Raw genomic sequence first — 22640 nt, 5'->3', positions numbered from 1 at the left:
CCAGATCCACTGTGCCACTTCCCTTCGGATAGGACACTGAGCTTGGCAAGAATCCCAATCACAGTTCTCCCAGGCCCAGAGTTCCAGGAATGTGACCCTTGGCTACAGCAGCCTCTGGGACCCAGGGCACTGGGGGCTGGGCCAGAGACTGAGCAAACAGAACAAGAGAAGGCAGCTCTTCTTCTCTGGTTCCCTCCCTCCCAGTCCCCACCTTTCCCTCCCTTCCTCAAGCATCCACAGCGGAGACCTCCAGGAGCGCAGAGCCCAGTTCACCAGGCTGGAAGCTAGGGGCCTGCTATGGCTTCCCCGAGGCCTTTGCTGCTGCTCACCCTGCTGGCGTGGGTTGTTCTGGCTGACCAAGGTGCAAGAAAGAGGGTACCGGTGGCCTTTGGGGCCAATGAAAGGTGGGCAAGGGTGGTCTGGGCTTGGCCATGCCAACTGACCTGTCCTCCCCCACAGAGTCCTGCAAAGGCCGCTGCACTGAGGGCTTCAATGCGGACAGGAAGTGTCAGTGCGACGAGCTCTGCTCTTACTACCAGAGCTGCTGCGAGGACTACGTGGCCGAGTGCAAACCCCAAGGTGTGTCTGGAGGGGCTGGGTGGGCCTGGGGTCCCCTATCCGGCTGGACACTCACCACCACCCACTTTGCCTGCAGTGACTCGTGGGGACGTGTTCACTCTGCCAGAAGATGAGTACGGGGCCTTTGACTACCCTGAGGGGACCTCGGCGGGCGTCCTCACACAGCCAGAGAGCACCACGCTGAGCCTTGGCCTGCAGCCCCAGCCTGAAGAGACTCCCACCCAGATACAGATTCTGAGCCCAGAGGAAGAGGCGCCGGGACCTGGACAGGAGGCTTCAGGGCCTGAGGGACAGGCTGAAGTCATCCCTGAGTCCTCAGCAGAGGAGGAGTTATGCAGTGGGAAGCCCTTTGATGCCTTCACTGACCTCAAGAATGGCTCCCTTTTTGCCTTTCGAGGTGACTCCAGGGGCACGTCTTGGGGGATAGGGGTCTGCCCCTGAAACCTCCCCTCCCTCACACAGCCTCCCGCACTCTAGGGCGGTACTGTTATGAGCTGGATGAAGAGGCAGTGAGGCCTGGATATCCCAAGCTTATCCAAGATGTCTGGGGCATTGAGGGCCCCATTGATGCTGCCTTCACCCGCATCAACTGTCAGGGGAAGACCTATCTCTTCAAGGTATCAGGCCCTGGAGGCTGAGGGTCAGGGTCAAGGGTAATCTGGGCAGGGGAGGAGGGTTGCTGTGCCCGGGACTAGGGCAGGCGAGAAGGCAGGATCCCAGCCTGTGGTTCGTGACTGGGGCTCTTGAGGACAGGGAAGCCCAGGGCTCTAGATCCCAGGTGACAAGCTTAGAATTGGGATGGCTGCACCTTGGGTGGAGGACTCAGCCTGTACCCAACCAGCTACCTCCTAACTCCCTCCTCCTTCTCTACCCCTTAGGGTAATCAGTACTGGCGCTTTGAGGATGGTGTCCTGGACCCCGATTTCCCCCGCAACATCTCTGAAGGCTTCAAGGGCATTCCAGACAACGTGGATGCAGCCTTGGCTCTCCCTGCTCATAGCTACAGTGGCCGGGAGCGGGTCTACTTCTTCAAGGGTACCAAGGGAGGGGTGGGAGAAAGAGCAGGCAGTGGGGTGGTCTCGGTTTGCCTCCACACTCCTCTAGTGGCAAGGTCAAACTAGGCTCACCCCCTGCCAGGAGCTCCCATCTTCAGCAGCCTTGAGGCTGGCTTTCCAGCCTTGCTCACACATTTCCTCCCCACCCCCGGCCTCCCTCCCCCATCCCGGCTCCTCACTCAGGGAGACAGTACTGGGAGTATGAATTCCAGCAGCAGCCCAGTCAGGAGGAGTGTGAAGGCAGCTCCCTGTCTGCCGTGTTTGAACACTTTGCCTTGCTGCAGAGGGACAGCTGGGAGACCATCTTCGAGCTTCTCTTCTGGAACAGACCTTCCGGTATGGAGGGCGGGCAAGTCTCGCTTTCTCCTCCTGGGACCAGGAGGGCCAGGGCACTGCCAGCCAGAGGGGGCTGTGATAGCGGAGCAATGGGTCAAAAGCTGTTTGCTCAGGCCAGACTTTGTTTCTGTTGACCTTTGGGGGGAGGTCCACCTGGACCCCGCACACTGGACTTTGCCTAGCACAGCCAAGGGCATGGCCGGCAGGAGGAGGGGCTGTGACTGAGGCAAGTGGGGAGGCTTGTCGTGGAGAAAGGCCAGGAGAAAGAGCACTGGACAGGGAGTCAGAGGGCCCAGGTGCTGTGCTCTGCCATGAGCTTGCGGTGTCCTTGGGCAAAGGAACAGCCTATTGCTGGGTACCAGATGAACTCTACAGGTCCCCAGGGCTTTCATTAACCCATCCCCCACCACAGGTGGTGCTGGACAGCCCCGATTCATCAGCCAGGACTGGCCCGGTGTGCCCACGCAGGTGGACGCGGCCATGGCCGGCCGCATCTACATCTCGGGCTCAGCTCCCCGATCCTGGGCCAAGAAGGCCAAGTCTAAGCGCCGCAACCGTAAGCGCTACCGTTCACGCCGTAACCGTCACCGTGGCCGAGGCCGCAGCCAGAACCCCCACCGACAATCCCGTTCAACCTGGCTGTCCTGGTTCTCCAGTGAGGAGAGCGGCCTGGGCACCTATAACTATGACTACGACATGGACTGGCTTGTGCCTGCCACCTGCGAACCCATCCAAAGTGTTTACTTCTTCTCACAAGGTGGGGGTCTCTGCCGTCCTTGCAGCTCCTCGCCCAGCTGGGTCTTCCCTGCTGTCCCTGGTCCCCCGTGGGCTGAACATGGCTCTTGGGCGGTGACTCCAGAAACACAGGGTGGGAGTCCTTAGCTGCATTTTGGATGTTCACTTACCCTTCCAGGAGACATCCACATGTTCCTTCTCAGGGCAGGGATGGGCAGGGTGGGGCTGGGTCTCACACACCCTCTCCCAACCTCTCTTTCAGACAAGTACTACCGAGTCAACCTTCGCACACGGCGAGTGGACACAGTGAGCCCTCCTTACCCACGCTCCATCGCCCAGTACTGGTTGGGCTGCTCAGGCCCCGGCCACCAGTAGGAATCTTGAGCCCACACAGCTGGGCCCTCCACTATTCCTTCCTCAACCTTTTCCATCTAGCCCAATAAAGATCCCCTGACCCTGAATTTAAGACTACTGTCCTGACTGGGGTGGACAGACAGGAGGCACGGATTTGCTCTGGGAAAGGAGGGGAGGCTGGAGTGTCATGATGTCTTGGGGGAGGAGAGCCTCCTTGTGTCCAGTCCACGTTGGGCTCAGGCCCTGTGAACCCCAAAAACTCTGGGCTGGGGAGGGCCTCGTGAGTGCTAGCCTTCTGCCTGAGCTAAGCAGCCCCTACCAACCTACCAACATCAGCAGGAACTTGAACCCCACTGATGATGCCCACCGGTGCCCCTCCCAGCCCTGGGCTTGCTTTGCCTCTTGGAGTTGACTAGGGTCTTGGAGAGAGAGAAGGGGTGGAGGGAGTGGGGTTCTGGTTTAGCTTTTCTGCCTGTCCTGAGCTGCAGTGTGGTTGATCTGGGAGGCTGCTGTGCCCCCCCCCCCCCCCAAACGCACCTCTAGGATGATCCTCTCTTTGAGGCCTGTCGAGTCTAGGGTGTGGGTCACTGATGTTAGGAGGGGGAAGGGCAAGAACTAGAAGGGTATTCAAATGCACCCACTTCTCTTAGAAAAGTGGCTCAGGGGCGCCTGGGTGGCTCAGTGGGTTAAAGCCTCTGCCTTTGGCCCAGGTCATGATCCCAGGGTCCTGGAATTGAGCCCCGAGTCGGGCTCTCTGCTCAGGAGGGAGCCCACTTCCTCCTCTCTCTATCTCTCTGCCTGCCTCTCTGCTTACTTGTGATCTCTGTCAAAATAAATAAAATCTTAAAAAGAAAAGGAAAGTGGTTCAGAAGCCTTAAAAGGATGAATACTCTATAAAAACAAACATCTCCTTAGAACTCCTCAATTGTTTCCGGGGAACCTCCTCTGCTTCTAGGTTCCTGGACTCCAAGAAGCCCATTTGGGCTTTCAGGGGGCCATGGAGAAACGGCTGAATGCAGATGAATCTCTGAGGTGGACCTGAGGGCAGGCTGGTGGTGACATCTGCTCCCCGGCCCCGCTGGGGGCGGAGTGGCTGCAGTTCCCCTGCCGTCCCAGTCTTCCTCTTCATCCTGCCCAGCCTTCCACTGTGGCACAGGAGTCCACCCGCTCTCCCCTGAAGGCAGCCAGCACAGCACAGTGAGGGCTCTAGAAGGGCCTGGTGAAGCCCCGGGAGTCCTAGAGGCAGGGATTTTATTTTGCCTCCTGGAAGGTGTCCTGGGAAGATTTCCACAAAGCACAGGATTTCAGACACAGAGTGTTGGAGTCCGCGGTGTGAGGAGGGGTCTTGGACGGGCTTCCTTCATGAACCCTTAAGGAGCAGAGGCCACCAGTTTTGCCTCCCGCCCCTAGACCCACACAAGCCCCAACATGGCCCCTGCCCTCCCTTCTTTCCTCTGGGACAGCTCTGCTCCTCTCAAGCTGAACAGGAAACCTCTCCCCTCCTGGAGGCGGGGCTGGTCCTCTGAGCAGGATAAAACCCCAGGAGGAGGGGTGTGGTGTGGGCACAGCCTTGGCATGGCCTTCTGGCTCCTCATTCTCTGCCAGCTCCATGGCCAGCCCTGCGGATGCACCCGCAACAGGTGATCTGCTGGGGAAAGGGTAGGCTGGGGGAAGGTCAAAATGAGGAAGCGGTGAAGGGACTTCAGGGTCTGCTGAGGGTCTTGAGGCTGGGATGGAGGCTCTTGCAAAGGGTCCTGGCTTGACTCCTACTCCGGCCCACAGGCCATACCAGTGGGTTGGGTTCTCACCGGAGAAAGCGGACCACCTTCAGCAGGGGGCAGCTGCTGGAACTGGAGCGGGTGTTTGCAGCATGGCCCTACCCTGACATCAGCATGCGCGAGCACCTGGCTCGGGTCACCTGCCTTCCTGAGGCCAGGATACAGGTGAGCAGTGACCCCTCTGAGGGTGGGGGTACTTCAGCACAGTCCCTTTTCTCTGGGTATCCTGTCTCCACGTTTTGCTTTCCCTGTAGCTGGGGGAGGGGAGCTGGTGCCAGAAGAGATTCTTTTTTCCCTTATCAGGTGTGGTTCCAGAATCGCCGGGCCAAGAGAATCAAGAACAGGAAGGCAGGAGGCCTAAGCCCCAGGCCCGAGCACACCCAGAGAGCCCGTCCTCTTCCGGACACCCTCCAGCAGGCCCGGGAGCCCCGAACACTAGTCCAGCTTCCACCTTCCAACAGCACACCCCAGTGTGCCTCAATGGGTCGACATGCTTCCTGCCCAGCTCCTGGTTTGGGTCCAGGACAGGGGTGGACAGGGGCTAAAGCTGTAGCCCCATGGGGACCAGCTGGGACTTCAGGGGTCCACCTTTCTTCAGAGCGAGCCACTCCCCAGACCTCATTGGGCAGCTTATCTGACCTCATCTATACCTCTGCCATTGTCACCAACCTGGACCACTCCTAAATGAAGTCTAGAACTTTTGAGATCACTCCTCTGGCTCCACAGCCCACCCTGCCCCTTAGGACTGAACATATCAGATGTGGATCCCTCACCCCTCCTTTTACACAAGGGAGTTTTCTTATCGGAAGGAAGGTTAGTGCAGGCATCCCTCCCTCTGACTGTCATCCTGTCCAGCCCAGAGTCACCAGGGCCTGGCTCCTGCTCCCCAGCACTCTGCCCCTCCTGGAGCCTGTGCCCATTGCCATGGCGGGAGGTCCCTTCAGAGAGATGAGGTAAGGGCTAGGTTTTCCACCTTTCAGGAGCCAGGCAGGGCCCTCAATTCTTCTCGCCCCAGGGGACACCACCTCCTCCCTCCAAAAAATGGGCAGCTGGCCCTCACTTTCAGGCCATTAGCTGGCTAACTGCTAAGTGAGTTAGGCGAGGAGAGCACTGAGACTAATTTCAGGCTGCTGGGAACCAGGGCCCCCTCTTCTGACCTACCACCACCTGGACACAATAATCAGAACCATGGATCTGAAGAGGAAGTGATATTAAAGTCATGAAGTAGAAAGAGGAGCCCGGGGCTTATGTTCATTTAATTTTCACAAAGATCAGATTGGCTGCCCTGTGACCTGAGGCTGTGGAGACAACCTGACAGATTTAGCAGGGGGTGGGGGAGTGCGTGCAGGCAACACTGGGTTTTCATATCACCGTCAGCTGTAATGCCAACTAATCTCCAAATAAAACCCAAACTCTATACCTTAATCTGGATTGTTGTGTGCTGCAAACGAATGGGGACAAGCGCTGTTTGCTTTTGAAATGTATCTCCATCACCTAATCCCTAAATAGGGCCAGGTTCCACACAGGTCCTGGGTGGGGGACATTCCCCAGGCTTCCAGTGGGATTAGGTAGAGGAATGGTTAATTGAAGGGCTTAGGGCTCTGGCTGACAGACCCTAGGGAGATGGGAGCCTCGGCTAGCACCTTTTGCTCCCGCTCCCACTGCTTCCAGGACGCTCCAGCTGCCTCTACTCCTGGAGCTGCTCTGCTCCAGAAAAGCACAAGTTTGCCATCAGTCTGGGCTGGATTCAAATCCTGACTCTGCTATGTAACCTTGCAATTCTCTGAAAGTCTCTGAGCCTGCAAAATGGGAGGTGATAATACTTGTCTTCTCTCAATTTGGGGGAACGAGAAGCAATAATGTTAAGTGAAGGGCTTCGTCTGGTTGATGCATTGTAAAAGCTCTCAATTCAACCTTCCCTCTCCATACGGCAGATGAGGAGAAACTGGGAAGACCCCAAACTTCTTGTTCCCCTGGCCTCCTGCCAAGCACTCCCTTTTGCCCTGGGAAGCCCTATGTCCAGACCGCACTGTGGGTGGTAAGAGAGGGAGGAAGTGGCCTAGAGCAGAGAGTTCTCTTCTCTGTGATGAGACCCAGAGGACAGGCCACCCAACTGCTATCTCCAGCTCTGTCCCTGCACATGGAAAACTTTGCACAATGAAGATTTCCTAGGCAGGAACTAGGTCTTTTACCTCTTGATTTCCAGCAGCTAGCATAGTACCATGGCTCATAAAGGAGCACTCCATAAGTGTTCGAGGCTACAGAGCCTGTTAAACTTGGGAGGAGAGGCTTGGGTTCAGGTAAGGCCCCCATTCTGGTGAAAGGGGTGTATGTGTGGAATGACCCAATCTCAGTGTGAGATGACGCTCTGGGTTAGAAGCTGTTTGAGGGGGCCTGCCCTTCATCTAACATTTACAAGCCTTCCAACCTTTCAATCCAGGTACCTGGGGTGGGGGGTGGGAGGTTGAACACTGAAGGCTATGCGGGCCCACAGGCTACCTGGCCAGCAGAATTCAGCACAAGTAGGATAGCCACGAATCTCCACAAACATTCAGTGTAGCTTTTAAACTCAGTCTTAAGTGATCTGGGTTGCTAGAAACATTGTTGACATTTCTTTCAACCAACAACAGAAATTCTAAGATTTCTCAATGAAGTCATCTGTGGTGGAACAAGAGGAAGGAAACCTTCCCTCTCTCTCATGTACCAACTGGGGAAGCTGGGACGGGCTATGTATTAAGTAGAAACTAGCAAACCTGGAAAGCAAATGTCTACTGAACCAATGAGCGTGTAATTTCTTTCTTTCTTTAAAAAAACAAACACCCCCCCCATTTATTTATTTATTTTAAAGAGAGACAGAAAGGGAGGGACAGATATTCAAGCAGGCGTCCCAATGAGTTCAGAGCCCAATGCGAGGCTCAATATCACAACCCATGAGATTGTGGGCTGAACCAAAATCACAAGTTGGATGCTTAACTGACTGAGCCACCCAGGTGCCCCATGAGTGTATAATTTCCAAGAACAGAAGTGTATCCTGGGGGGCTGGAAAAAGGCCACAGGAGCTCACAGTGTGCACAAAAGGAAAGGGACATACCATTAGGAACAGACCTTGAACTGTGCTTGCTTCGACAGCACATATACTAAGAATACGAACAGAACCTGAACAATGATCAGAACTAAGCAATCTTTGGGCTTCTGTGTTGTGACAAGATCTGAAGTAAGAATACAATGGATACAATAAATATTTATTGGACAAAAAGCTATTACTGACACTTTCTAAGGACCTTTACACAGATTCTATCTGTACACCACTAATTTAAGTTCTTGGAAGTTTAACATTACAAGGGTACTTCAACACCACTTAGCAGTCTTTGGCTCCATTTCACAGAGGAAGGACCACAGCTGGTCACTGATCTCTCAGCCTCAGTTCTGTCTTCGGGGAAAAGGGGCCTAAAGCCGTTTCCTCTTCCAATCTCCAGGATTGTTATGAAGACCAAGAGTAATCACGTAAAGCAACTGCTCAACTGTGCACACTTACAATCTACTTTCCACACTTCCCCAAACTCTGACATTTTAAGAATCTACATAAAATAACCTCCATTTGGCTTACATACAATAACATGTACACATATTCATAACATGTTATGTTTATGTATTTATGTGTATGGTTATTCATGTCCACATATACAGTCAAATCTGGAAACAGTCCCTATCTACAAAGAACGTCTCCCTGTATTAGCTGAGACAATCTACAGTAGGAATACTCTTGCCACCAACACACACCAGCACAAGAGATTTTCAATTAAAAGCACACACACTATTTTGCCATCTGAATTGTTTTCATTTTCAGAGGCAGAGCAAAGGGTGACGGAAAGGTGGGCAGTTTAAGGAGGGCTGGTGAGTGGTAGAGACCGGCAGAAACACACAGAAAATCTGAAAAAGGTGAGCAGAGGATGAAGACTGAAACTAAGATTCTGGAAAGGTAGCTGCCTAGCTCCCGATTTCAGTATCCTGTACCAACCTTTCTCTCATTTGATGTCCTGTGATCAGCTCCTCTTCTGACACAAACTGGCTTCTAGAAAGGCAATCCTTTCTGTTTTGGAGGTTACTGATCTAAATTACAGGTCTGCCTCAAGGGTGTGTGGAGCAAGGGGGACCATCAATTAGTACACTTGGGGAAGTTCAAGGCAGCGTGGTCCACTTCTGGGAAGACCTGGATTCTATTTACTCCTGATGGGGAAAAACCCAGCCTTGGGAGGGCCCAGATGGACTACAGAACGCAGACAGGCACTGGGTTCAGGAGAAGGAACTGAAAGACCAGTTCTTTTCAGTTGTCCTCTGACTCTCCTTTACTGCCTCTCTGGAAACTGACAGAGGTTGGGGCTCTGGCACGAACAGCATGTGGCCTTGGCTTGGCCCTCTGACTAACCAGAGCTGTAGACAAAGGGCCTGACAGGTGGACTGAGTCAGTGATAGGCAGCTGGGAGCTTGGAGTCTCCCAAAACCGGCTCCAGACTTTGATGATGAACTCTCGGGTTAAAGCTCTCCCAACTCGCCTTCCATTGCCCGCACCATGACATAAAGCTCGGCCAGGCCCACCACAGAGGCCACGATCAAGGCAGCTAGTACCCGCTGGGGAGAGAAAGAACCAGGCTTAGGGGATACAGGCCAGCATCCAGCTCTGCAGCCTCCAGGGCCTCTAGTAAAGATGGCGGGAGGCGGGGGGGGGGGGGGGGATTGGAGAGGGGGGGAAAACCCAGACCACAGGTTGGGGGAAGGGAAGAAGAGAGAATCTGGATTCTCTTGAGGTTATTATGTACTCCCATGAATGCTGGATAGTTCAAATGCTCCTCTTGTTTACTAAATAAATGCTTGTCTAATGCCAAACTTGTTCAAGGCACCTTCACATACATTCTCTCTCTCCCACCAACACTCCCACCTGGGACACCCTGCCTTGCCCAGTGCTTACTTACTGAGGCCATTTCTGTGAAGATGTACTGGCTTCCAAGGTAAGTACAGACGAAGGCAGCTGCCACCGTGACAATAAAGTTGAAGATGGTGATGACCAGAGCTTTCACTGACCTCACTTTGGGGAAGAACCCAGGGAAGAAACGTTTATGTCAGCATCCTCCACAAGGCCCTCTTGTCTCTGGAGTGCCTCCCCCCATCAACTGGGTCTCCTTCAAATGGCAAGCCTGAATAGCTCAGGCTTAAACCCAGAGCCCTGGGGTGGGAAGAAGTGCCATGACCAACCCGTCCCAGGCTTCAGCAGTGTGATTTCCCAGCACCTCTCACCTTGCTTTCCCAGTTCACTAAGAGTCCCACCATGTCTTGAATCCTGGGAAAAAGAAAACACAAATGATTCCAAATGGATGCAGCTCAGAGGCAGCCCAGAGAGTAACTATTTGTCAGTCAGGGCTCTGCTCTCTTTATTTCCCAGCATATTAAGTCTGCCTTCTCCATGGATTCTGTTGTCAGAACCAGATGGATTTTTTCCTGAACTACAGATCAAGCATTTCAGAAAAAGGACATAGGTTCCCAGTACCCAGGGTGGGAGCATGCCACAGAACAATAGGAGTCCTATCAGAAGAAAGGCTCCAAGGCCTAACTCCACCTCTCCAACTTTTAAGAATCTGTCACCGTCTGAGCCCAGAGTCTCAGTAAATGAGCTGGGAATTGTATTAGGTTTGTATGCCACAATACAAACAATTACAGAGCTTCTGCGGACCCTGACTAGTATAAAAACCAAGCTTCCACGATGTTTTTTTTTCCCCTCTGTACTTCTTCCCAGCACAGAGGTCTGCTTTCAGAAGCTACTCAGTCCTTGTATTGAGGAGCAAGCCCTTACCTTACAGGTGACGTTGTATGTGATCCGCTTATATTCCTCATTGGCCAGCTGTATCTTAATCTTCTCCAAACGGGCAACTAGCTCTGGGTTCTGAGGCAGAAAAATCAAATGAGAAGGATATCCCCAGCTTACTAGAAAGCCATGTTACAATCATTGGTTTCAGGAGGCAAAGCACTCCTAAGGGTGCTAAGAGACCCATGTACTAGTTATGCCTCCACTGCTTTGGAAACTGTTTTTTTTTTTTGTTTGTTTGTTTTTTGCAGATCTGTTTTCCAAGCTGTCAAGCAGGGAGGACAATATCTGGTTCCCCCATCCCAGCTCTCAAGGATTTAAAAGACAAATTTTTGAGCTTAGAGGTTGATTCATAAATCTGAATGTATCATAAGTCCAATTCAGCCAACACCACTTCCACAAATAAATCAGTTACATACCCTGGGAGGCTTCACCACCTCTGGGAGATAGATTTCACTGCCTTCTAGGAGCTCATGAAGGTATAGTGTGGAACCTGGGAAGAAAAGATTTTTACAAACATAATGATGCATAGAATTGAGATTGAAGGATTAAGATCAGAAAAGGGTCTGGCCAGGGGCGTCTGGGTGGCTCAGTGGGTTAAAGCCTCTGCCTTCGGCTCAGGTCATGATCCCAGGGTCCTGGGATCGAGCCCCACATCGGGCTCTCTGCTTGGCGGGGAGCCTGCTTCCTCCTCTCTCTCTGCCTGCCTCTCTGCCTGCTTGTGATCTCTGTCAAATAAATAAATAAAATCTTTAAAAAAAAAGAAAAGGGTTTGGCCCTTCTATTTTTTAATACCAAAATAAAACATGGCCACCCCTATTTCAATTCATCTCCAAGATCATTTTCAATTGAGAAGAATCGAGGACAATTCCACACAAATATCTCCTGGTATGCATACCTAAGTGTCAGCTCTCAGTTATTTCGCCAAAGTCACAGCTAACAATAAGCCACTTATATTTGCGTTCAGATTAAGTCACGCTGTAGCCACAATACAACTGCCCTAAATAGGTTTAAGTCACGGTGATGTTAAATACTTAAAAAATGTGTACTAGATGATATATAAGGTACTTTTTATTTTTATTTCTTAAAGATTTATTTATTTGACAGAGAGAAGAATTACAAGTAGGAAGAGAGGCAGGAATAGAGAGAGGGGAAAAAGGCTCCCTGCTGAGCAAAGAGCCCCATGCGGGGCTCGATCCCAGGACCCTGAGATCATGACCTGAGCTGAAGGCAGCGGCTCAACACACTAAGTCACCCAGGTGCCCCAAAAAGGTATTTTTTAGTTCTAATAGTTCTAGCAGTTGAGCAGTCTACCCTTTGTACTTCTGGGTAGACTGTGTTAATTCTGACAAAAGACCTTTCAGGCCAGTTTGTCCTAGTCCCTCCCCTCACAGTGAGGGGAACTGAGACCCAAGGAAGAGAAACGACTTCTCCAAGGGGAGTTTGCTGCAGAGCTAGGACTAGAACTCAGCTGCTACTCCCAGTTCAGATCTTTCAACATAGCTTTCCATCGTTCTATGTTGGGGGGTGGGGGGTGGAGAAAGACGCTATCAGATGAAAAGAAATCCAAATACCCAAACAGGACAAGCTCACTATCCTAAGTTGGTTTCCAGTGTAGCTTAAAAGGAAAAAATTGAACTTGTGTGCGGTGTACTGGGTTAGAACTGGACTTCCTCAAAGGTCAGGAGGCCCTAAGGGGGGCTGGTATTGAAGAAGAGACTCTCAAGAGAGTAGAAACTGCACACGTAAAATTTGCCACCCACAAGAAATCCTCATGGAAGCTGTTTAAGGGAGCGGGTTGTCCTACGGTTTATGAGGTGACTCTTGGGTTAGCTAGATGACTGTTCCGCGGGTGAAGAGTGATGGATTTTTTTTCCCCCTCTCATAACAAAAAAGAGTCAAGAAGGAAAAGACTCTGGAAAAAGGGGGGCGAGTCCGGGCTGGAGACTGCAGCTCACCACTCTCTCTCAGATACTGATGCAGATCTCGGATCAGTCGGAAGGAAACCAGGCGCGCGGGGCCACTGGAAAAATCACCGTCCTTGTGTTTCTTCCCTAGCGCAGCTTCAAGTTCTGCCCGCAGCTTCCGGGGCAGCTGCTCTGGCTCCAGCTCCCCACCGGGGCCCAAAGCGCGAACCAGTCGCTCACCGGCCAGCAAGCAAGACGCCATGTCTGGCTGACCTCGGGTCAGGTGACCGGGAGCAGGGACTTCCGCTCATCGCTCACCGGAAGGAGCATGGAGGTTGCGGGGCGGGATGAGGCGGGGCAGAGGGCCAAGGGGGCGGGGACGCGGCGCGGGGCAGTGTGGGGCGGGGGCAGAACGCCTCCGGCCGCGGGTTGGGCCCAGTGTCAGCAGCCGAGCAGGCGCTCGGGCGGGACATGGCGGGCTGTGTGGCCCGGCGAGCCCTGGCGGTGGGCAGCCGCTGGTGGTCCCGCTCGCTAACCGGGGCCCGAGGGCCGAGGCCGCTCTGTTCGGCAGGTGGAGCTGGGGCCTTCCCACCAGCGGCGACCACGACGACGCGGAGGCACCTCTCGTCCCGGTGAGGGACGGAGCGCGGGGCCCGTACGTGGAGCCCAGGGAGCGTGTTTCGGCCAGGGAGGAGGCCAGGAGGCCGGACCGGCCGAGGGTGATTGAAGTTCGACCCGGGAGAGGGTCCCGGCCGGGAGCCGACCTGCCCTGCCTGGGATGTGTGCCAGGAGCAGAGAAGGGAGCGCGGTCCAGAGCCCTGGGTTACGCAGTACTGGCTCTGAGGGGGAGTAGTAACCCTCTCGGAGCGAATTTTACCTTCCCAAGTGGAGATCTCGAGCGCTGTTGTTACAGCAGCCTTTTAATTAAACCCCAGGGCTCCTGACTTGAACCCTCAGCCCCGGATTGGGACAAAGCCTCCCTCAGAAGGATGCTCGAAGTGGGAAACCGGACTCTTGAGAATGAGCCCTGCGTGGGTTCCGGGTTTTGGCGTGACCTTGGGGAGATTGGTTCTTTCTCTGTGACTTGGCGAGGGGGCTTGAGGCCATGGGGAATGGTGTGAGCATTGTCTCTAGCGATGGGGCAGGCAGGTCAGTTTGGGGCTGGAGGATCAAGTGAGAGGAAGCATAAGGTTCACATCCCCAAAACGTTAAGAATAGTAGGTCTTTGAAGGACTCCTAGAAAAAGCAGCCCTGTCCAGAGAGACCAGAGAGAGCTGACTTTTTGGTGGCTGAAATCAGACACTGGTATTGGGGAGAGATGATAAATATTTGCAGTGTAAGACCCCTGTGAAATGTGATGTGAGTCTGAACAAAAACTAGATTGAGAGACTACTAGGTGCAATGCAGTGAGTGTGGTAGGACATCTGGAGATGATGGCTAAACTGTTCAAGGGTAGGGTAAAGGCTGAAGTTTTGCGGGGAGGGTAGACAGAGCTGGAATTATAAAACAAATGTTTCACGCACTGGGCTCTGAGGGGGAACGCAGCTAATCAGACACAGGCATTGCTCTCAGGGAACCTAAAGTCTCTAGTGGAGATAAGAGCTGGGCACAAACAACAGAAATGCAAGGTGGGAAAGGCGGTTAAAATGCTGTGGGAGAGGCGCGCCTGGGTAGCTCAGTGGGTTAAAGCCTCTGCCTTTGGCTCAAGTCATGATCCCAGGGTCCTGGGATCGAGCCCCACATCAGGTTCTCTGCTCAGCAGGGAGCCTGCTTCCCAACCCCCCTCTGCCTGCCTCTCTACCTACTTGTGATCTCTCTGTCAAATAAATAAATAAAATCTTTAAAAAAAATTGCTGTGGGAGGACAGGAGGATGGGTCAGGGAAGAAACAGAGGCAAGGGGTATAAATAAGCAGGGTGCAAGGGCATGATATGAGGAATGCTGAGACTGAAGAGAGGAGGAAGAGATCTGGGAGCAGTCAGACCTAACAGAGAAACTGAGGCAGGGCCTGTGGCTGGATCTCCAAGGACGAAAGGCAGAATCTGGAGTGGTGGTTTGGGAGGACCCTTATCTGCTTCACTGCCACCCCCCTCACTGCTTTGACCCTTCTCTGCTCTCACTGCCTGCCCCCCCAGTGTCCTAGAAGCTTATTCTGATGGTGTAGGTACCTTTCCTTCTCAGCTTTTCTTTTCAGTTGCTTGTTCTTTTCTTTCCTAACCAGGAACCGACCAGAGGGCAAAGTTTTGGAGACGGTTGGTGTATTTGAGGTGCCAAAACAGAATGGAAAATACGAGACTGGACAGGTGAGTGCTGGGCTGGGTCATCTTATATTTGTTTTCAAGGTGTGTCCTGCTTCTGAAAGTGTTAGTTTTGGTCCTAGACCCGAATGTTACAGTTTTCTGCCTTGGTGTTTTGTGCCAGAGCAGAATCACAAACTTGTTAAGATACGGTTTCTGTTTTCCTGGTTGTGAATCCTTTTCATGTGTCAGTGGGTTCCCTTTCCAAGTTAGTGTGGACAGAGATAATTTGGACCAAAGTGGGGAGAGGGCCAGGTTGCTGAAGAGTCCTATAAGTTTCTGGAAGGTAGGAAGCCAGTGGAGGGAGCTTTCAGAAAAGGAAACCTTTGGGGCCATCTGGGAGGCTCAGAAGTTTCAGTGGCTGACTCTTGGTTTGGGCTCAGGTCATGATCCCAGGGTCCTGGGATAGAGCCCTGCATCTGGCTACCTGTTGGGTGAGAAGCCTGCTTAGGATTCTCTCTCTCCCTTTCCCTTTCTCTCCCCTTCCTCTCTTGCTAAAGAGAAAACAAGAGAGAGAGAGAGAAAGAAAAAAAGAAAGAAAAGCAAACCTTTGATACTTTGTCATGGTTGAACTGATTGCAGTGTAATATAAGTTGTGGGTGCAGAGTTTTTGTATCAGTTTTGTGCCAGATGCACTGATAGTTTTAGGCACCTTGTAAGTAAGGACTTTTTGTTTATTCGACTTCCCACTCCCCTTTTCTTGCCATCCTGCAATAGACCTGATGTTGTGTGTTGGACCTGAATCAAAAAGCAATGCCTGGGGGCGCCTGGGTGGCTCAGTGGGTTAAGCCGCTGCCTTGGGCTCAGGTCACGATCTCAGGGTCCTGGGATCAAGTCCCATATCGGGCTCTCTGCTCAGCAGGAAGCCTGCTTCCCTCTCTCTCTCTCTCTCTCTGCCTGCCTCTCTCTCCATCTACTTGTGATCTCTGTCAAATAAATAAATAAAATTAAAAAAAAAAAAAAAAAGCAATGCCTGGGGCACTTGGGTGGCTCAGTGGGTTAAAGCCTCTGCCTTCGGCTTAGGTCGTGATCTCAGGGTCCTGGGATCAAGTCCCAAATCGGGCTCTCTGCTCAGCGGGGAGCCTGCTTCCCCCTCTCTCTCTGCCTGCCTCTCTGCCTACTTGTGATCTCTGTCTGTCAAATAAATAAAATCTTAAAAAAAAAAAAAAAGGAAAAAAAAAAACAATGCCTTCGTAGAGTTGGCAGTCTAGAAAGGAATTATGGGGTCAGTGGTTATACACTGTGCTGAGTTGAGGGGAGATCAGGGAAGTCTTGCTAGAGCTTTAGGCTATCATCTAAGGGATCAGCAGAAGTCAGCCCAGTGAAGGGGGGACAAGAGTATTCTGAAGCTGGTGGGGGTGGATCATGGAGGTCAAGGGAAAGATCGGCAGGACCTTGTGCTGCGGTTGCCAGCTACCTGTGCTGCTTAGTGGTCTGACTTGTGGGGGGCGCCTGAGTGGCTCAGTGGGTTAAAGCCTCTGCTTTTGGCTCAGGTCATGATCCCAGGGTCCTGGGATTGAGCCCCGCATTGGGCTCTCTGCTAGGCAGGCAGCCTGCTTCCCCCACTCTCTCTGTCTGCCTCTCTGCCTACTTGTGATCTCTGTTAAATAAATAAATAAAATCTTAAAAAAAGAAAAGAAAAGAAAAAAAAAGACTTGTGGATCACATACTCACTGAGGCTCTCTTTCCTCCTAGCTCTTCCTTCATAGTGTTTTTGGCTACCGAGGTGTTGTCCTGTTTCCCTGGCAGGCCAGACTGTATGACCGGGATGTGGCTTCTACAGCTCCAGAAAAGTAAGTACCCCTGTCACTGTGCCTCAGGGTCCCCTCAGGAGAAGGCCTGACTCATGGCTGATGTACATAATTGGGGTCCCAGGGGAGAACTGAACATCCTCCTGGGCCATTGGAACAGTCCCAGAGTACTTCCTGGACACCATGGAGACAAAAGTGCTGAGTGCCAGGGACAGTCTGAAGCCAGAGGGTCCCTTTAGGCCTCCTCAGGATGCCTCCCAAGCTGTTCTCTATTTGCATTATAAGTAGCCCAGAAGGCATTGAGGGACTAATTTCCTTCATTTTCTGATGTTCAGTTAGAATCTGTCTTTCCATCTCTTATCATTAGAGTACATTAAAAAAGAAAAGGCCTAGTTCCATTAAATAATCACAGACCACTCCAGGGATGTGAGAAGAGTGGGGGTACTCAGGGCTTCAGGATAGAACCAGCAATTTGATTTTCGCAGCGTGGTCCCCTCCTTCCAAGAAGCAGCCAGAGACTAAGACAAATAGAGACTCTCTGCCATGGGTCCTCCACATTCTGACTGGGGAGGGGCTGGGCCTGGATGTTGCTGAGCAGGTACCCAGCTGACGCCAAAACCCCTTCAGATCAGGCACTAGCTAGTCCATTTAGGTAAGGAGGTGGTAGGGAGCTAGGGCAGGCACCACTTCTGTTTCTCTTGGGGTGATCTTGGGCTTCTTCCCCTACCCTCTAGAGCAGAGAATCCTGCAGGCCATGGCTCTAAGGAGGTGAAAGGCAAAACTCACACTTACTATCAGGTGCTGATTGATGCCCGAGACTGTCCACATATAGTAAGTAAGCAAGGTGGCTGGGCCTGGGGTTTCTCTCCCTGGGAAAGGCCTAAACCTGGTGGAGACAGAGGGAGGGAGAAGGGTCAAAGAGAGCCCAGATCAGTACTGGGCCCCAAGTTCTCAGGACTGGATTGTGACTAAGAAAGTCTGACTCGCTTCTTTCCTTAGTCTCAGAGATCTCAGACAGAAGCTGTGACTTTCTTGGCTAACCATGATGATAGCCGGGCCCTCTATGCCATCCCAGGTGAGTAGTGAACATGTATCTGAGTATGCCTGTTGGTGAGAGGCCTAGTGTGTCTTAGTGAGAAGACTCTGATGCCTTTCCGATGTCCTTTAATCTGCTAGGAGGGATTATAGAAGCTGAGAGCAGTGGTGCCAATCTTGTCCCACTTGGAGACAAGGCCAGCATTGTGTTTCTTCTCAGTCTTGTTCCTCTCTTTTCCTGTGTGAGTTTCACTGTTTCTTTTTCCTCTCTGTGCCAGGCCTGGACTATGTCAGCCATGAAGACATCCTCCCCTATACCTCCACAGATCAGGTTCCCATCCAGCATGAGCTGTTTGAAAGATTTCTTCTGTATGACCAGACAAAATGTGAGCTATCTCAAGAAGGGAAGCTGGAATGGGAGGGCCCTTCTTCAAAGACGGCATCACACAAGTAGCTTCAAAACTGTATATCCACAAACTTATTTAGCCTCCCATTAGATCTGTCAGGCGGATGGCTGTTGTCTCTTCCTAATAGATATGGAACCTGAGGCTCAAGGATGAGAAGAAGGGACTCAAGGTTGCTAGTGAGTCACAAGGTCAGGGTTACAGTAGGGTCTGAAGATCTGGGCTCCTCACTCCCAGCCCGTTTCTCTTCCCAGGATGTCCCATAATGCCTCAGGGCTTATTCTTGGTGGCCTTGTGCCTTCTTCCAGACTGTGCTTTTGCTTCCAGTTTGGGTACCTTATTTCCCTGGGCCCTCACTTGGAAGAGTTTTCCCCAAGAGGGGCAGTTGGAGAACACCCTGGACTCTGGCCTGGAACTAACTCATCTTCTCTGCCCCAGCACCCCCTTTTGTGGCCCGGGAGACGCTCCGGGCCTGGCAAGAGAAGAATCACCCCTGGCTGGAGCTCTCTGATGTCCACCGGGAAACAACTGAGAACATCCGTGTCACCGTCATCCCCTTCTACATGGGCATGAGGGTGTGTATCTGGCCTGGGTGCCTTCCCTCATGGTGGGCCCCCAGATTTTCTCTGGTATCCCCAGTGTGACTTTGGAGTGGGTTCCACATTTAAACCATGTGCCTAGTGGTTCTGCTTCCAATTGCCGGACATACTGGGCAGACTCTCGGGATCTAGAGCAGCAAGACCCTCAAGTTCTGGGACAGAGTCCTCCAGGCTGACTCTTTCTTCTTTCTGGTTCAAAGTCTTCCTGTTCATGAAGAACATACACGTACTTGTTTAAATCAGTACAGGCTGATGTTCACACTCGGTATGCGTTAGTCAGATGTTTGTTGAGCTCTTTCTTGCCTGGCTGTGAGCCTCTAGTAAACATGAAACCCCGTCCCTGCCTTTCAGGAGCCCATGGTAGTGGGAGAGGTTAGCACAGAACCCATCAAGTGTTGTCACAGTGTTGGGCTGTGGAAGGGCCGAGGAGGGCCATGGCCTGGGACAGCCATGATTGCAGGGGTGGGGGGCAGCAGCTGGCTAGAAGACTGGTGAGAAGGGGAAGGGCCCTGTGGCTGACGTCCATTGGCACCCAGCTCTGTTGGTGATCAAGGAGGAGGAAGGAGGCCAGGGACCAGGCCAGGGGAGGCTGCCTCCTTTGGGGCTTGTTGGCTGTAGTCCAGTCACCATCCCACAGACATTCACAGCATTGTTTTGTCTCTGCAACCTTCTTGGAATATACCTCCTCAGTTGGAGAGCTCTTGATTGGAACAGACTTGGTCCTGCCGTCTGGGACTCAAATTCTTTTTTTTTCCCCCCCAGGAAGCCCAGAATTCCCATGTCTACTGGGTGAGTGTGAACCTGGGTAGATGGGCTGGGAGGGGGACAGTTTGGCTCTGGTGAGAGGGGTCTGTGTACTGCAGATATCCATTTTGGTTGTCTTTTGCTTTCGTAGAATTCCAGGTAGGCTAGCGCAGGTAGGTCTGTTCTTTGTCAGCTGTGAACTCTGTCCTCTGCCCTCCACAGTGGCGCTACTGTATCCGCTTAGAGAACCTCGACAGTGACGTGGTGCAGCTCCGGGAGCGACACTGGAGGATATTCAGTTTATCTGGCACCTTGGAGACAGTGCGAGGCCGAGGCGTGGTGGGAAGGGTGAGCGTCATCAGGCCAGTAATGTGGCTTCTGGTCCTTCCCGGCAGGCCTGGGGACTCAGTGCCTGCTCTCCTCTCCTCTGTGGCTGGGGACAGAGGCTCATTGTGGGATGCCTTGGGCTGCTTTAGGTGACACCTTACAACAACCCCATGAGATGGTTTCTTACAGCCTGAGTCACAGCTGAAGAGAGAGGTTGCGAAGTGAGTAACTGGCCCCTGGTCCTGTGCTTGGTAATGGCAGGACCTGGATTTGAATCCAGGGGAGTCCAACATCAGAGCTTTTGTGCCGTTCTGTGTGGGGCTCCTCCCCCTAACCGGCCCCAGCCTCTGCTTCTGGTTGTCTTTCCTCTGCCCTTTTTTTTTTTTTTTTTAAAGATTTTTTTTTTATTTGACAGAGGGAGAGAGATCATAAGTAGGCAGAGAGGCAGGCAGAGAGAGAGGGGGGAAGCAGGCTCCCTGCCGAGCAGAGAGCCCGATGCAGGGCTCGATCCCAGGACCCTGAGATCATGGCCTGGGCTTAAGGCAGAGGCTTAACCCACTGAGCCACCCAGGTACCCCTCCTCTGCCTCTTAATACACCTGCCTTTGCTGGTCCACGAAGAGATTGGATTTTGCAAATCCTGTACTACCCCACCTTGTCTCCTGAGAAATGAAGCCCTGAGAAATGGCCAGTGACCACATTTAACGTATATTTCTCCCCATGAGCAGGGACTTGGGATGCAGGGTGGGATGCTGAGTGAGACCAGGGCTTTGGAGTGAGATAGTCTGGCTCTGAATGCCAGCTGTTTGTGGTTTATTCCCCACATTGGGCCAGTTTAACAAAAAAATCTGTTTCTTCCTGTTGAATGGGAGTCACACCTATTACCTCGTAATTCCCGGGAGGTTTAAGTTAGCCAAGGTTTGCAGAGCACCACCACAGCGCCTGGCACACATGCACTTAGTGAATGGACTCTGGAAGGGCTGTTTACAGAGGAGGTTCTCTGCCTAGCATCTTTGCCCAGTGGCCTCAGATGTTAAGTCTGAGGTTCTCTTTCCCAGAATCAGAATGCAAGACCCAGGTCAGTGGCTGGTTTTGGGGATGGGGGGTGAGTACTGGCAGGCAGTCATCATTGGGGGCCAGAAGGGGCACCCTCCTAATGAACTGGCAGTCGACATGTGACCCCAGGGTATGGGGAGCTGGCCTGGCCTTACCAATTTTCCCTGAACCCTTATAGGAACCTGTGTTATCGAAGGAGCAGCCTGCGTTCCAGTACAGCAGCCACGTCTCCTTGCAAGCTTCCAGCGGGCACATGTGGTGAGTGGGTGAGCACGTGCTGGGAGACGGGGCGCCCCAACTCCGCAGACACAGCCGCAGCTCAGAAACTTGGGAGCTCAGACTTTGCTGTTAATTCTGGGCTGGCTTCCATCTCGAGATGGGGTTTTTCTGCTATTCATTGTTGTGGGAGACTTGTTGGATTTTTTTCTGTTTTCTAGTTCCTGTGATTTCATGGACTGAGGACTTAGCCTGAGAGGTTTGGTGGTTTGGTGTGGCACTGAGTTGCCCATGTAGTTGGTTTTCCCCTAGTGGTTCACTCCTTAACCTGAAAGTATGGTTGGGTAGCTTACGAGTGTGCATCTAAGGGCCAGAATCAGGGCAGCTGTGTTTCTTTTCTTGTAGGGTCAGGAAGGGCTCACAGGTTTGTAGACCAGTGTTATCTTGACGTGAACCAGGCTGAGGGGAGCTCATCCTGCTGTGTTCAGTCCTGGAGCCAAGGGCCTAGGGCTCTCGTGATCCTCAGTAGGGCCTCTGCTGTCACTCCCTCTAACCTACCTTCTCTCTGACCTGCAGGGGCACGTTCCGCTTCGAGAGGCCTGATGGCTCCCACTTTGATGTCCGGATCCCTCCCTTCTCTCTGGAAAGCAATAAAGATGAGAAGACACCACCATCAGGCCTTCACTGGTAGGCCAGCTGAGGCCTGAGTACCTAGGCCTGGCCTCTGAAGAACAGCTCTTCTCCCATAATTGCTGCAGAACTCTCTCTCCACCATGGGCCACAGTGGGTCTCTTTTATCATTTGCACCGTTTGGTTGTGGGGGTTCTTTTTCTGCGGGTGGGTATAATCGTTTTCTCCAGAAGACCTGTGTAGGACTCTTCCGAGGCTGGCCTCCCCCGTTAAGCCCTGGCTACACTGTGTTCCAGTAAACCTTTCCACCAGGAATTCTGTGTTCAGCTGCCACAGGCCTGGGTTTCCTGGCCTGTCCCACAAGTTGTTTGGAATATGAGGTTTGGTCAATAAACCAGTGCACACTTGGCCACCCTCGCCATTTCTGCCCCCGGGTTCTCAGGCTCCCTCATTGACACTGAGTGGGGCCCTTGGTTGCTGTCCTTGCCTTCCAGGAAACTGCCCCATCTGTTAAGAGTGTATGCTTCTCCCCTGAGGCTCGGACTTGGCTGAACATCTCCCAGGGTCATGGTGCCTCTCAGCCAGTGAGGTGAGGGCTAGATTGGACTCTTGTTTTCTTTACCCTCTGCAAAATGCTGAGCAGGAGGCCACCATCAGGCTCGGAGTTCTCCGCACTGGTCAGCCGTTGGCATCGCTGGCCTCCTTGGTCCTGGGAAGGAGTGGGGCAAGCCATGTGAGGTCCCTGGAATAATAGGCCTGCCAGCCATGAGCCTGTGTTTGTCAGGCCTTTGCAGACCACAAATGGAAAAACTCAGCCGAGAATCTTTAGATATGTATGAATGGCAACTGAGCCAAGCTACTTTCTGAGCTGCTCACAGATCCTTAAGAGCAGAGATGAAATGTGCTGCATTTCCCCCTGAATCGTAGGGATTCCTGCTTCTCTACTACCATAGTGATTGTTAAAGAGGTCGTTTTATTCTTA

The 22640-nt window shown here is 52.5% G+C and overlaps 4 protein-coding genes across 4 annotated transcripts; 3 read left to right on the top strand and 1 right to left on the bottom strand.

Annotated features, from left to right (window-relative positions):
- The first annotated feature begins 194 nt into the window (after positions 1-194).
- Positions 195-3166, top strand: VTN (vitronectin). Its single transcript, XM_059379265.1, has 8 exons — positions 195-361; positions 460-579; positions 656-976; positions 1057-1196; positions 1458-1614; positions 1818-1970; positions 2383-2727; positions 2968-3166. Exons 1-8 carry the CDS (start codon positions 298-300, stop codon positions 3078-3080), a joined length of 1413 nt encoding a protein of 470 aa, XP_059235248.1. The 5' UTR covers positions 195-297; the 3' UTR covers positions 3081-3166.
- Positions 3167-4828: 1662 nt separating this feature from the next.
- SEBOX (SEBOX homeobox) lies at positions 4829-7330 on the top strand (the record flags this gene model as incomplete). Its single annotated transcript, XM_059378568.1, has 2 exons — positions 4829-5002; positions 5141-7330. Coding segments are annotated over 2 exons (555 nt in total), but the record flags the coding sequence as incomplete, so codon positions are not given.
- Positions 7331-8058: 728 nt separating this feature from the next.
- Positions 8059-12902, bottom strand: TMEM199 (transmembrane protein 199). The gene is made up of 6 exons (XM_059379643.1): positions 12653-12902; positions 11114-11187; positions 10683-10772; positions 10130-10172; positions 9808-9920; positions 8059-9466 (listed from the first exon to the last, which is right to left on the bottom strand). Exons 1-6 carry the CDS (start codon positions 12861-12863, stop codon positions 9371-9373), a joined length of 627 nt encoding a protein of 208 aa, XP_059235626.1. The 5' UTR covers positions 12864-12902; the 3' UTR covers positions 8059-9370.
- A 90-nt stretch (positions 12903-12992) lies between these two features.
- On the top strand, positions 12993-22067 carry POLDIP2 (DNA polymerase delta interacting protein 2). The gene is made up of 11 exons (XM_059379128.1): positions 12993-13233; positions 14822-14903; positions 16593-16690; positions 17383-17479; positions 17648-17723; positions 17962-18069; positions 18526-18662; positions 19449-19475; positions 19653-19778; positions 20991-21070; positions 21605-22067. The coding sequence occupies exons 1-11, from the start codon at positions 13073-13075 to the stop codon at positions 21717-21719; spliced, it is 1107 nt and encodes a 368-aa protein (XP_059235111.1). The 5' UTR covers positions 12993-13072; the 3' UTR covers positions 21720-22067.
- The last annotated feature ends 573 nt before the right edge of the window (positions 22068-22640 follow it).

This window comes from Mustela nigripes, chromosome 16 (assembly GCF_022355385.1).
Source record: "Mustela nigripes isolate SB6536 chromosome 16, MUSNIG.SB6536, whole genome shotgun sequence".
Lineage (NCBI taxonomy): Eukaryota > Metazoa > Chordata > Mammalia > Carnivora > Mustelidae > Mustela > Mustela nigripes.
This window is presented reverse-complemented; position numbering and strand designations above follow the sequence as displayed.

Bases quoted from the DNA above. Each gene is read 5' to 3' on its own strand.
- VTN (XM_059379265.1), top strand. From the start codon at position 298: ATGGCTTCCCCGAGGCCTTTGCTGCTGCTCACCCTGCTGGCGTGGGTT. The intron at 580-655 runs GTGTGTCTGGAG...CTTTGCCTGCAG, and splicing joins GGCCGAGTGCAAACCCCAAG to TGACTCGTGGGGACGTGTTC. The intron at 1,197-1,457 runs GTATCAGGCCCT...TCTACCCCTTAG, and splicing joins GGAAGACCTATCTCTTCAAG to GGTAATCAGTACTGGCGCTT.
- TMEM199 (XM_059379643.1), bottom strand. From the start codon at position 12,863: ATGGCGTCTTGCTTGCTGGCCGGTGAGCGACTGGTTCGCGCTTTGGGC. The intron at 11,188-12,652 runs GTGAGCTGCAGT...TTTTCTTCCCAG, and splicing joins TCAGTATCTGAGAGAGAGTG to GTTCCACACTATACCTTCAT. The intron at 9,921-10,129 runs GTGAGAGGTGCT...TCTTCCCCAAAG, and splicing joins TAGTGAACTGGGAAAGCAAG to TGAGGTCAGTGAAAGCTCTG.
- POLDIP2 (XM_059379128.1), top strand. From the start codon at position 13,073: ATGGCGGGCTGTGTGGCCCGGCGAGCCCTGGCGGTGGGCAGCCGCTGG. The intron at 13,234-14,821 runs GTGAGGGACGGA...TTTCCTAACCAG, and splicing joins CGGAGGCACCTCTCGTCCCG to GAACCGACCAGAGGGCAAAG. The intron at 18,663-19,448 runs GTGTGTATCTGG...TTTCCCCCCCAG, and splicing joins CCTTCTACATGGGCATGAGG to GAAGCCCAGAATTCCCATGT.